The sequence below is a fragment of the Carassius carassius genome, chromosome 15 (assembly GCF_963082965.1).
Source record: "Carassius carassius chromosome 15, fCarCar2.1, whole genome shotgun sequence".
NCBI lineage: Eukaryota > Metazoa > Chordata > Actinopteri > Cypriniformes > Cyprinidae > Carassius > Carassius carassius.
In genome coordinates, this window is record NC_081769.1 from 24,865,088 (window position 1) to 24,878,888 (window position 13,801).

Below are 13,801 nucleotides of genomic sequence, written 5' to 3' on the forward strand. Positions count from 1 at the left end.
AAATAAATAAATAATTTTTTGCAATAATTCTGGAAGACTGTTTTGATTTTTGCTTTAAATAAATCTGTATTATAATAATTTTTTATATATCTGATTCAGAATGTCAAACACTCACAATTGCGTATCTAGAGCCACGTCAGTAATAAGGTGAGGAATGTTTTACATAAAATGGACTTATTTTCATTTGGTAACCAAGACACATGAAGGTTTAATCTTTTTTGCAAAGACATGCATGATAATTTTATAATTTAGTTACTCAACATAACAAATCAAAGTTCATCCTCTAACAGCTGACAATGTCTTGTACGACTGAGGCAATAGCAATAGTTTTAAACGATAAGGAAAAACACAGTGTCATGCATACTGTTGAAAAAGTTGAAAAGTAAACCATGGCAGATATTCTGTTAATGTAGAAACTCTTTTAAAAGCACTACACATTGTGCACAAATATGCTGCTTCTCCTCCAGAGAAGGCTGAAGTTATATTTCAGAAAGTCAGAGACATCATACTGACGCATAGAATACAAACTTAACTATCCAAGAAGAAAATTCTAGAGGTGAGCACGACATCCATGAGTGAACCACCAACACAGGAAGGGCAGAGGGTTGACTTCTATTGAACTATCCTCAGCCAATCCTATTCCTATTCAAAACGTTCCATGCAACTTCCGAAATGAAGATCAGAACAATGGGGTCAATTTTAACATGATTTTATCCAGTAATAATCAACCATGGAAATGATCACATGTTTTTCCACTAGCTAATGTCTTTTTTGAAGCTGCATTTCTATTTGATAATCTCTTATATTGGTACTGTAAAGTCATCCAGGGTACTGGTACTGCTCTGATAAAAGTGTGTGCCCTTTGCTCGGATCTATGAAAACAGGGACCGTGGAGACAAAAAGCTCTTTGATAATGTAGCATTTATTGTTAAACAAATGTTATCATGCTCTATGCGCATGATCATTCCATTTTCTTGGTAGAACTGTTTTACCAAGAGGGCTGCACTTACTGTGTTGAGAATATTTTAACATAATAATGTGAATAATGTGCTGGAACCTGTGCTTAGTGGACATCTTTTGGAGGTCTATACCACACGGTTACTGTAGTGTAATAAGAAAGGCACCATAACATCACTGATGCAGGATGATTACTTGACATAATGAATCCTACGTCTCTAAAAGTGATGCCTATGCTGGGTTAAATTCAACCCAGCGCTGGGGACAAACCCAGAGACTATGGGTAATTTAATTTAACTCAACTATTGTTTAAAGGGGTCATATGATGCTGCAAAAAAAAAAAAACATTATTTGGTGTAATGAAATGTTTATGTGATACTGATTTTACACAGCAGTTCAATAAAGCTGTCACTGAAGAGGTACACCTTTTTACCTAAAGAGAATTTAAAGGCACATAGTAACTAAAATGTACATGCAACTTTTGAAAAGATACCACCAAGGGACAGCTTTGTATGTTTTTTCCTAGAATGTAATGTGTTAAATTTTAGACACAATACTGCCAATATTGCCTACTTTGCACAACAAAAATAGTTCCAAACAAAGCCACAGCAAGTACACAGCACACAAGTATTCCTCCCCACACACAGATGTCCAAGGTCTATGAATAATGTGTTCTTTAGGTCAATTTCAGGCTTAAAACATTATTTGACCCCGAAATTCTTTACTATGAAATATCTCAAATCTACTCCAGATGCAGTATCCCTCTTGCACCTACTGCTCCCCGTACTCCATACCCCTGGTGCATGCTCTAAAGACCACAAAAACACCACACATGACATTTAAATACATGAGGAAATAAATTCTTTTCATTCTTACATTGTTTATTTAGATATCTGTCACATCTTCTGTTCTTTGACACTTCTGTCACTGGACACCGCAGTGAATGACTGATTGAAATAAATGGTATTTAAATGATTTCTGCCAATAAGAGAAAATTAGATTTTAAACACAGGCCATGGAAGCTAAATAAATGTGTCTTGGGCACCCAAGCTAAACATGAAGCATAATTATTGATATAACACGCTAGGGGGCGCTGGTTTATAATCTGAGTAATTTATTAAAGACATTACTGATCTGAACTGTCGGAGCTGTCTCATATATCACGGGACACCTAAACCGTGTCAATTTCGCTAGGGACTGATTCAGGCTGTCTAAAAAAATTATGAAATAAATCTACATTAGCACCGGTACAATAACCTATTTCAAATGATTGCTTAGTTGATTGTGTGCTATAAAATTTACTGAACTAAGTTGGAACATTAAAAGGAAATTCACATGAAGGCATTTTTATGTTAGACTATTTCATGCATCTTTAGTGATTTTTTTGTTTGTTTGTTTTACTGGAGCGCGAGCCTACAATAAAATGGGCTAGTCTATGGACTTGTCGTATACCAACATTTAAAAAAATATATATAATATTGCAGCAATCAAGTAGTGTGCGTTTTCAGTGAGCTGTCTAGGAAATCCATTTTTAAATTGACAAATATTAGTTACAAATATTTAAAACGGACAAAATGTTTTAGAAAACATCACAAAAAAAATAAACCATGTAGAGAAATGGCATCTAAGCTACAACTGTATGGTAGAGGGCAGCATGAACATACTTTAAAATATCTATTTTTGGTTTCCACAGAAGAAAGTATGTTATAGGGTTTTGAAACAACATAAGGGTTAGTAAATGATGACAGAATCTGTATTTTATTCTTTCAAGACAGCTGCTCATAAATTGGCCTTCTTTGCATAGTGCTGCAATAATGATTTATTGATACTCAGTTAAATATTTCATTTACTTAAAACCCTCAAGCACAGGGCTAATAAAAAAAGAAAGATATTTCATCAACCAGGCAACATATATTAATGGAAAGGTGCTTATCGGCAAGGGAACTGTGATTAGGAAGAACTGTTTGTTTGTTTGTTTGGATCGTGAAGGAAACAGCTACTTCCTGTTGTAGACACAATTACAAGTGAGAGAGAAAAGTGAAAGGGGTTGACTGAGGCCAGTCCCAAAGAACATTAAAATTGTCCCAAATGCTTTGGAAAGATAACTGCTTCCCAAGAGGGACTGTCAAACGAAGATCTGATTAAGTATATGTCTTAGACACAGCTCACACAATGTGCCATAGGGACAAGACTAGTGTAAAGTCTAAAATGAACCTTTTTATCTGCAAAACTGACTGGCAAAGTAAGAATTAACTGGCATGAAACTATATTTTGAATTACTCTAACATTCAGAATTCCAGTGATTAAATTATTTTGCATTACATTCTGATTCTTTTGGCCCAAAAGGTCAGTAGGCTACCTTTTTTTTTTTAAAAAAAAGCTTCCCAGCTAAACCTCTAGCTAGAATTAGTAAAGTAGTCCAACAGAAGTATTTAAACAATTAAAACTGTCCAACAGAAGAACAAAAACAAAGAATTCAATCACTTCAATAGAAGGAAAATATTAAAAACCTAATGTTCACACATTTCTATATACTTATTTTTTTTTCTTTCTGTCTTCTGCCTACAGTTTGCCTAGAGAATTTCTCACATTAAGAAACATATTGTGCACTTACCATATACTTTCTCAGACCTCCCAGCATTTGTGTAGGTACCACGCCTATACGATTTACATTTTACACCATCTATTTAAGAGCAATATTAATATTTAATACAACAAATTGTTTCACAAACCCAACAATGCCAGGAATTAAGTGGAAAACTGAAACAAAAATAAAGAATATCAAAAAGGGACAGACTACACAAAGATAGCCTACTTCAGACAAAAGGTTGTGGGTTCAGATTCCCAGGATACACACATACTAGTAAAAAAAATAAAAATAATGTACAGCCTAAATGCTTTGGAAGTTGCTTTGGATACAAGTGTCTGCTAAATGCATTAATTTATTAGGCTAATGTTATTTTGCTCTTGTAGTTCATTGAGTGCATTCCCGTTAATTGAACAGCTACATGCTGCTTATTCAACAATCTGGCACACGGACAGCAGTCTGGGTATATAACAGCCATTGATCCCTCTTAACAGTAATTATAATCACATATAGTCTATAAGCAATTGCTGATATCACTCATCTCCTGATTAGTTATCATTTGGTGTCAGTTATCTTTATCAGAGAGTTTTTGGATACAGAACACACTGACATCTGAGGTTAACCCTAGGTTAACCAAGTCATGACCAGAAGCTTCTCTGAGATGCTAAGAGTTAATGGTCGACTAAGAACGCAACAATTCTTTGTCCCCTACTGTTCGTGCCTACAGCTGTGACCGAGGGGAGAAAACGTGCCACAGTTTTTTATGCTTTCCATTATCGACAGCCGTCTACTTCATATCGCTTCCTCTGATTTACCTCTGATGTGCCTTTCCTTACATTCTCCTCACTCAGAATGCGATATGCAGTTGGGATGGAATGTGTAAAGGCATCCTGTTTTTCCAGCAGGACTAACAGACATTGAGCTCAAGGGAGAGATGGACGCTGCCATTGTTTCAAATATTAATATTGTTGGGGGCTTAAACCTTGTGATCTTGTCAAAGTAATTTAGTATTTGTGTTTTCAATAGGATTGCATCTCTGGTCAATTAAACGTGATCTTGAAGTAATACATATATAAAAAAGTAAATTCTGTAGGCCTAATCATTTACTCACCCTAGCTGCAGTTAAGCTTCATAAAAGTAGGCCTATCATAAAAGTGGCTCATATTTTGTGCTGCATGGGAAGACTTTTGACACCATTTGGTTGTAGCTCAATAACTAAATCAGTCCAGCTCATGAATTAATCATTCAGACCGGTTTTGTGAAAAAAATCAACTGATTCATTGAAAAAAATTTAATCAAATGAATCGTTTGCGACTTGGAACAACTATACAGCAAATAACCACTTCCAGTCTGTTTGTCACATAAACCTTGGCTTTCTGAAAACTTGAAATACATAAAAGTGTACAAATCATAAAATATATATTGTAATTTGGTGCTTGACTGTTCCAGTCAAGGTTATTTTGAAACAAGTAGCCAGGAGAAACATCAAAATGCTGTTGTAGAGATGTATTATTATAATTATTGGGTGCTTTTATTTTATTAAATTATTTGTTGCAGACTTCCGAGAGTCGATCAAGTTATTTTACCTGTGTTACTCAATATTTGATAATTATTGGAAAAAATCCACTCAAATGAATCGTTTGTGAGTTTTTTCCAGGATTTACACTGAATAACAACTTTTGAAAAGAGTGGCCAGGAGAAACAACTATTAAATGATGAAATGTTCATTGCTTTCAAAAATCCCAGAAGTTTTGGTTCAGTACAATGATGTTATGTAGACGTATATGTTTTTCCCCGGTATTGTGTTCATTGAAATTGCAGTTCTCCCCATCAATCACTGTGGTCCATTCATGGTCCAGACATGGCGAGAAACCATGAGGCAATAAAGGTTATGCATTTGCTTAAGGAATGTCTGGATTGGTATGATACGCATACAGTAGACATGCAATGTATTCAGTAACAGAATAATGAAGTAATGCACATTTTAGTCAATTTTAAATGTACAATACTCTTAGACTAAAGGGACGAATACAATTTGAGAATAAAATAATCAGGATAAGGAAAAGATTTTGGAAACTGGCCTTATGTGCACTGTTGGCCTAAATAATCTATCATGACAGGAAGATGGAAACCATCAAGGCTGCTGTTGTTCTCACATTGCTATTGTCTACACGGTTTCTTTCCCATGCGCCTGCAAGCTTCCTGCCTAATTCACCTGCTTTACAAGAGTCTATCTTTCACATCACAACAACATGCCAATGTGTCCAAACTAATTAATCTTCAACCATATACACACCCTTTGAGATTTCATGCCAAGGTGCTTTGTCAACCGAGGAATAGGCAGTGATCCAGAGCCATTATAAAAACCTACGTATGCAAGAGATAATGCCAACAATGTTTTAACATGAAGTGTAATTGTGGACTTTTGCTTTATTTTTTAACATAATCCGATAATGTCCAATTCCTGCAGGTGTCACCGAGACAAGACAAGAGACGAATGACAGACGGATGTACTTCAAAAGGAAACAAAATCCAGCAATAATACTTGTTATTTTGAGGTGCATTTATTAGGATTCAGCTTAATAACAAATCTAATAGATTTCATATAACATATTCAGAGTATGTGAAAATAAATACATTTATGGAAGACATCAACTTCATCATAATGATATGAAACTTTGTTGTGAAACCATATTGCTGATATATAATAGTGCAGCAGCCTATAATCATAAAGTAACATACTTATTGCGTGCTCTACACTGTTAGTGCTCTAAAATGTTCCAGTGCTATTCAATAAATTGGAAAGTACTTCAGCTTTTTTTATTGGCAAGATTAAATCTATTGTCCATCATAAGGTCATAACAACAGATTGCAATAACACAACTGTCTGCATCACTTATGAATACATATAATGCTAGATAAAGCTGAATTGATATTAAAAACAATGACACGGTCCATACAAATTGGTCAACCTTATGCTATATTTTTAGAAACATCCTATTATTATGCCAACTTTGAGAGCATTTAGGTTACAAGGAATCCATATTGTTGCAGTTTCGTGCTCCAATTGCTGCAGTCCAAGATGCAAACCTTTTTGGCATGACACTCAGTTTGGAACATTGTTTGTAAATAATTAACTACTCAAATATAAGTCATATTTTGTCTCTTCTAAAACATAATTAGTCTTTTTTAAATTAGTCTTTGTTTCACTTTTTCTGTTTTGTTAAAACAGCTCCAATAATGCCAGTAAATTGTAGAAGTATGCAGTTTCTAACTATCTGCGCTTTTCCAATCAACTTTCATTAGCACTTTACCGGTCTCTTTTATCTCTAACCATTCAAACTTGGTGTTTTTTGACTAGCTATGATCCTGTCAGGTAGCTCATAGCCACTTAGCTGACGTCCCGTTTGCACTACAGGACAGTTGCTAACACTTAACCCTCTTTTTGTGCTGTCCCAGTGGACAGGTCTGACTTGCCTTCAACTCACAAATATTTCCTTAACCTTTCACAGGCCTTCATCTCTCCAATTCTGTTTTAAACATGTGACAAAGGCTCTGTTTCAACAGGTCTGTCCTTGAGGAACACTGCTTCCAGATGGCAGCGTATGCATGTTCTACTGCCCCTGGCTTCACAAGGGTCGTTTTTTGTTCAAGTGCTCGCACTCCAATCTCTCCTCTAGGTAAGGACTTCATCTGTAGCCAGGCTTACTGACCTTTCCCATGGCTCTGGCTCTAGCCCTAACCAGGTTCCTGAAAAGTCAGATGGGTTTGTTGTAAGTAATGGTGTTAATGAGGGCACTTTTGCAGAACAAGGTGTGTAAACATGAATTTTGTGATTTTGGCCTTACCTGAGGAAGGTTATGACGTCTGACCGAGCTCCAAAGGAAGAAGACTTCTCTAAAACCAAAACTCCTGGACTGGCATTTTTGGAGTTACTTAGGACAGTCAGTTGATCTGATTTGGGTTGTTCCTGTTTTTCAGGCACAGGTTCAGATGTGTGAACCAACATGATGGCAGGATTTTCAGAGCTTGGAGAAATATGTGCAAAATTAGATAGAAAAAAAGCAACAGCTTTGCATCAAAATAAACACTGCATTGTATTAGACTTCTATAATGGTTAAAAAATCTATTAAGAAGTCAATGCATGTTGGGAAAGCTACTTCTAATTTGTAGCTAGAAGCTAATTACAATTTCAATTTCGGATGAAAAATGATCAGTCGCTACTTTTGTTACATCATGTCCTTGTTAACAGCATATAATGAAAGATTGGTGATGATACACCACTACTCATTATGGGTACAGCTAAGCTACCATTTAAAAAAATTGTTAGCTGCACTACAAATAACTAACAATTAGCTAACTACATAGCTAACCATAATATGTTTAGTTGCGCTACATTGCTACGTGTTAAGAAAAACTTTTTAACATTTGAATGTACAAAAGTTTTTATTTTGAAAATGCAACATTACCAACAGTGTAGCTAGTAAAGGCCCATTTAAAGCGATGAACTATATATAGTTGGAATCAGTTGCAGAGTTGAATTTTGAATGATGAAAATGTTGAATGATAAAAACGTTGACAATAAACCAGCCAAGATCAGTTAACATTTGGTTTTAGCTGTTTTTCGCAGCAGTTAATTGAAAAGCAGTTCAGTTTTTGTGGCAAAATCAAAGCTATCATCTATTTGGTTGTCATGACAATAAATTACAACAACCAAACAGCATCGTTTATGAGTACATACCAGTGGTTAAAAGCTGATAATAGATAAGATTGCTTTAATGACTAGCAGCCTGTCATAATGACATTTTTTTTCTTGTGGTAAGCCTATCAAACAGCAGTCATGGCTTGAAAGCCATTAGCTAAAACTCTGACTCATTAGATGAAACTCTCTCCATCTTAGTAATTCTAAATGAGAAACATTTTCCTGTCATATAGTATGGATTCTCCAACTGTGTTTGTCTGGTATCGCCTCACACCTTCATGATAACTCCACACACCCTAATCGTGCACACTGCACACCCTTGAATTAAAAATAGCCTTCTAAAGAAGAATGACTGCCACTTTCCACAAATTTGCGCATGGCTAACACTTGATCAGTAAGGTTTAGATGAGAGATGAGGCTCACCTGTAGTGACAGAATGCATTGCATGTCTTATCTGCAGGACTGGCACAGAAGCAGCGGCCTGTAGACCTGCGCCGGCGAGTCAACGGACTGCCCAATCCATAGACCACAGTCTTACTGTGGAGGAGAGAAGACACCCAGAAAACGTCCAGTCATTGATTAACTTATAAGAAAGGGAATCACAGGAATAAAATAGAATTGGACTTTGTACTTTTTTAACTTAACTTAGCATGAGAATTACACCTAACGCCAAAAGTATTCCAGATAAACAGCAATAAAATGAACAGTAACTCAAAAGTGAATCTTTCTGAGCTATAAAAACACTCTCATTGAAGTCACAAATGTGCACTGGTTTACTGAAACGGAACTGAAACCTTAATGTTTCCATTCAGCCTCTAAAGAGTTTTCAGCATTGGTTGAACTTCCGCTTTGGTTTACTTACACATGGTTTATGCAGTGCAGTTTATGCACTCACCTTGGCGTGTTCACCCAGATGATGTCCAGATGGCAGAAATAGTGGCATTCCGAATCCAGCTGGTTGTTGCAGGAGCAGCGTTTGCTCCTGACCCTATGGGTTGCAGACGGGTCACTCGGGTCAGTCTGGGGCACTAGAGGCAACCCCCAGCCTGCAGACAAGAGATATATTGCGGTCCATTAAAATTTCTGTTATCATTCTGGGCCAAAAAACTCCAGCAGAGACTATATGATTGAGTCTCAGAGAAATTATGAGCTCCAGACACCACATGTTGTTATTATACTTTTATGATTTTGATTTATCACCTCACTCTACTCCCACTTCTCTCCGCTATCTTATGTAATGACGAACAAGGTCTCAGATGTTTGATCTTAACGAATAACTTTAAAGTTCACAGCTATTCACACACATCTGTGCTGAGTTGTCAATTTTGGCTTTAATTGTCGACACTGAGACGACAGATTAGAACAAAATGAATAGGAGCCCCTGACTGTGTTCACATATTGTCAGACAGATGTTTAAAATTATAAACAGTTACAGAACTGTATGAAGCGGAGTTTGAAATGAGTTTAAATGTAAAACCAAATAAAATGTCAAATGTTTTATCTCAACAAGCTTGAGAATGAAGGCACAGCTAAAAAGGTATTTAAATAAAATATATATTTTTATAATAATATAATGTAAAATATAATAATAATCAAGTAAACCTAAAATCCTTATTCTAAAATAATACTACAAAAACAAACAAATTGTATATATATATATATATATATATATATATATATATATATATATATATATATATATATATATTTATATTAAATATAATTATAATTATTACAGTAGATAAAGTAAAAGATAACAAAATATCATATCTACAGTAATTGACATATACATTACAACAATACAGAAAATTAAAAATAACAAATGAAATAAGTACTAGAAATATAACACACAAATGTTTTACCTTCAAGAAGAGTTGTGCACAAAGTGAAAATGAAGATCAGAGTAGTTCTTGATTCCATGTTGCATGTGTTTCAATAGAAAGAAGTGCAGATGTTCACCTAAACAATCCCAATGGATCTCACTCAGCTGCAGGTGCTTGTCTAATGTTGAACTGTCCTGTTTGGCCACACTTATAGCTCGTGCTATGCACCACCCCCACTAGGATGGCTGTTGTGGGTGGATGTTGCACAACTCCAGCTTGTCATCGCACCCTTCAACATCTCACACGGGGTCAATGGATTGTTTGTGAGGAAGAGACCCAAGCTCCCAAACAATGATGATCAAGAGTAAAGAGTAGAGACAGAGAGAGAGAGAGAGGAAAAAAAACATTTCTTGCCTGGAACTTACCAATGTTGATCTAAATTAATTAATTAATGGGACTTAAGGGTGAGAAGAGGGTTGATGTGGAGGGCCAGCAGGAAAAGAGGAGGATATCAGCAGATTTGCATGAATTCTATTGCATGCACTTTGCAGGGAGAGACAGCATCCAGTGAAAAGAAGGAACATTCTGGAGGACAGCTCCCATCTGTGAGGTCCAAGTGTGGGTGGACAGTGGGGAAAGAAGCTTCCTATGCCCTCTGGCCACTATTTGTTTCTGATTATACAAATTGGTCAGAGATATGAAAATGTAATTCAAAATTGATTTGATTATTTTGTGTTGCTACATACAGGACCAGCATAAACCAGTTCATTTCCTTTAGATTTTATTAAAGAGCTGTTGTGGTACTTTGATAAAATTATACTTTTATGCATTGTCTAATATTAAATTGTGCCATAAATCGTTCACATAAATGCCACCACTTATGATATTTAAATAAAAAACAATTACTGCAAAATTACTTATCTTTTAATGTTTCTGAAAAGGCAATACAATTACAATTTATAATTTACAATTAATAAGAGTTATTAATAATAGAAAACTAAAACTAAATATATAATATTAACTTATTTTATTTTAGTTTGTTGACAAGGATACATTTAGAATTTTCATTTAGTTTAATTTACAAAAATAACTAAAACCTGAAATTATTATTTTTTTTAAACACAAGACATTTAAAAGCAAAACTAATAAAAATAAATACAAAGTAAATGTAAGGTTGTAAGTAAATGTAAGCTTTTAAAAATTATATTTGTATATAATATAAATAAAAATACTATGAATGTATACTATATATTTATTAAAACCACTATTAGACGTGCATATTAAAAAGCAAACACTTTAACACAAATTAAAAATCTGCAATAATATCTCCATTATACTAAAATAATATATACATCTAAAAAAAGTTCACAAATGATCACTACCGGGGAATGTATGGCATTTTATGGTATCGTAATTTGCATAAAAACAGAATGCACTGCAAGACAAAAGCATACATGCAATGTAAATAAAATGTAATACAACTTTATAAAACTATCAATATAAAGATATATTTAATTGTATGAGTGACAATTAACATTGAGTGCCTCTGCACTGTCAAAGAAATCTGCCATACAGGAACTGAAGATGAGCAATGTTCATCAGTGCCTGAGCAAAGCTGGGTTTCCGTGATGGTTTGCCGTGACCTGTGCAAAGATAAGACACAGGACACAGCCTCGCAGGTATCGGGCTGAGTTTGCAAATACGGCCCCCTAGCGTGGGATGTGCACACAGTGTCCATTCACAGACTTTCCAGCACATGTGTACGGAGAGTCATCAGCAGTCACCGTGGGTCATGCAAATGCATCATAACATAATCTCACCACATACTTTGATTAGCATGTTTTATCAATTGCATCGTAAAACCCAGATGAGAGTTTGCTGAAGCACTTCTCTCATCGCAGCAGAGAAAAGTCCCTCGTGCTGATAGGAATATTAATATGGAAATCTTATTAAATTACTAATCTGGACATACAGATTGCATACATCATCCCACACTCAGATGGAAAGATTTTATACACTGCAAATATTTTGAATTGTGAAGGACAGGATGCTTTAAATCACTTTTATAGTTGACAGTCTTAAATATGTTCTTGAAAACTTGGTTAATTTTTTTCCTTTTTTGCTCATTTGCATCCAGTTCAAATGTGTTTTGGCTCATATATATAGTCTTGTGCCATTTATGAGCAAGAAATGAGCTTTAGCAGACATTTGGCAGAAGGTTTTCTTTTCAGCGCTGCCAAATCCTATCTTCTGCAGATGGATGAAAGAATGTGTGACACTGTGGAGTGATAGAACACATTCCTCTGCATTCCACAGACAGAGGAAATGTGCTCATCCCTCCAAAATCCTATCAGGTTCTTTCCGGTCTCTTCCTTCAGAGCATGTTGATCAGAGAGCTGCTCTGAGGAGAAGAGGGGAGTGCGCTCTGATTAAAGACAGTTGTTACATTTTTAGCTTCTTTCTCATCCTTGAAGAACAGTTCACACATATGAATTTTAGACGATAAACTTTAGTTCACAGCTTGTAGGACTTGGGTGTTCAGTCGCAATATTCTGCATTATTCATTATTCTTTACCGTCACTTTTTGAATAAAAGTATTACTTTCTTTCTTTCTGACTGATCTCAATCTTCCACTGCCCTCAACTAATATGTGTAATGTTTAACCTGTTGTTTCAAACAGTGCACATTAAAATACTTTATCCTTGTTATCATCACAGTAAACAGATTAAACGACACAAAGTTTAGCAGGATTTATATAATGATTAATGATTAAATATTTTATTTTCCAATAACTTTTCTGCTTGTTTCATAAAATTTGTGACAACTAAATTAAGGAATGTAATATTTGACGTTATAGCTATTGATACCACTTCACATGAAACAATATATACATATATATATATATAAAATCCATTTGTACTTGAACTTCCTGTTCATTCATTAACATCAACAAATTAGTCTGAAAACAGCAGCCACTCACTCATAAACACACACAAGCACATGGTGTGTCCAGAATGTGGAGGGAGGCATAGTATTAGCATTTAAATGTGGTAGGGTGTCTCTGTCCCCTCCTCTCATAAACACCTTTGTTTATCTTTAATTACATTCCTTCTCATTCCTTTGACCTATCCATGAACATTTAGTTTTGCTCTGCACTTTCCATTCTCAACCTCCCTCCATCAGTGAGACTAAGTGACTCTTCTGCTTTACCTTCAAGTAGTTCTAACTTCCTGTTTCCTGGTTATATATTAAGGATTGCAGCAGAATCTTGGAGACCTTAGAGACCAGAACTGCTTGTAAAACACAAAAGGATGCATTCGGCCATAACAGTTTGATGTCATAATACACAGAGTTATTTGGTAATTCATATACAAAATTATATCATTTTTACTATGGTTTAAAACATTCTGTTCAACAATTCTGCAAAAACAGTGTTTTTTTCTGTATATACTGTAGTAATTTTCTGTTAACCAAGAAGCAGTTTTAAAAAAAGAAAAAGGGAAAAAAAAAGAGTGTAATATACACACCTGGATAGTTTTGTATTTATATCTTCCAGTGTTGTATAAAGACCATCCCAAGTGTCAGACTGTTGCAAAAACAGAGACTGAAAATAAAACACATTGTTGTGGAATGGATCACTTAATGGGATGGTTAATGTTTACACCCGACGGTATTCAAGAGTAAGTGATAACGATAAGGCAAATAAAGATACTGGTACACCACTAACTGCAC

General features: G+C 35.2%; 1 protein-coding gene across 1 annotated transcript; it reads right to left on the bottom strand.

The window, feature by feature from the left end:
• Positions 1-6,112: 6,112 nt before the first annotated feature.
• LOC132157810 (endothelin-2) lies at positions 6,113-10,822 on the bottom strand. The gene is made up of 5 exons (XM_059567084.1): positions 10,109-10,822; positions 9,142-9,292; positions 8,670-8,783; positions 7,393-7,572; positions 6,113-7,294 (listed from the first exon to the last, which is right to left on the bottom strand). Exons 1-5 carry the CDS (start codon positions 10,164-10,166, stop codon positions 7,234-7,236), a joined length of 564 nt encoding a protein of 187 aa, XP_059423067.1. The 5' UTR covers positions 10,167-10,822; the 3' UTR covers positions 6,113-7,233.
• Between the last annotated feature and the right edge of the window lie 2,979 nt (positions 10,823-13,801).

Bases quoted from the DNA above. Each gene is read 5' to 3' on its own strand.
- LOC132157810 (XM_059567084.1), bottom strand. From the start codon at position 10,166: ATGGAATCAAGAACTACTCTGATCTTCATTTTCACTTTGTGCACAACT. The intron at 9,293-10,108 runs GTAAAACATTTG...TCTTGTCTGCAG, and splicing joins GTGCACAACTCTTCTTGAAG to GCTGGGGGTTGCCTCTAGTG. The intron at 8,784-9,141 runs GTGAGTGCATAA...TCTCCTCCACAG, and splicing joins ATCTGGGTGAACACGCCAAG to TAAGACTGTGGTCTATGGAT.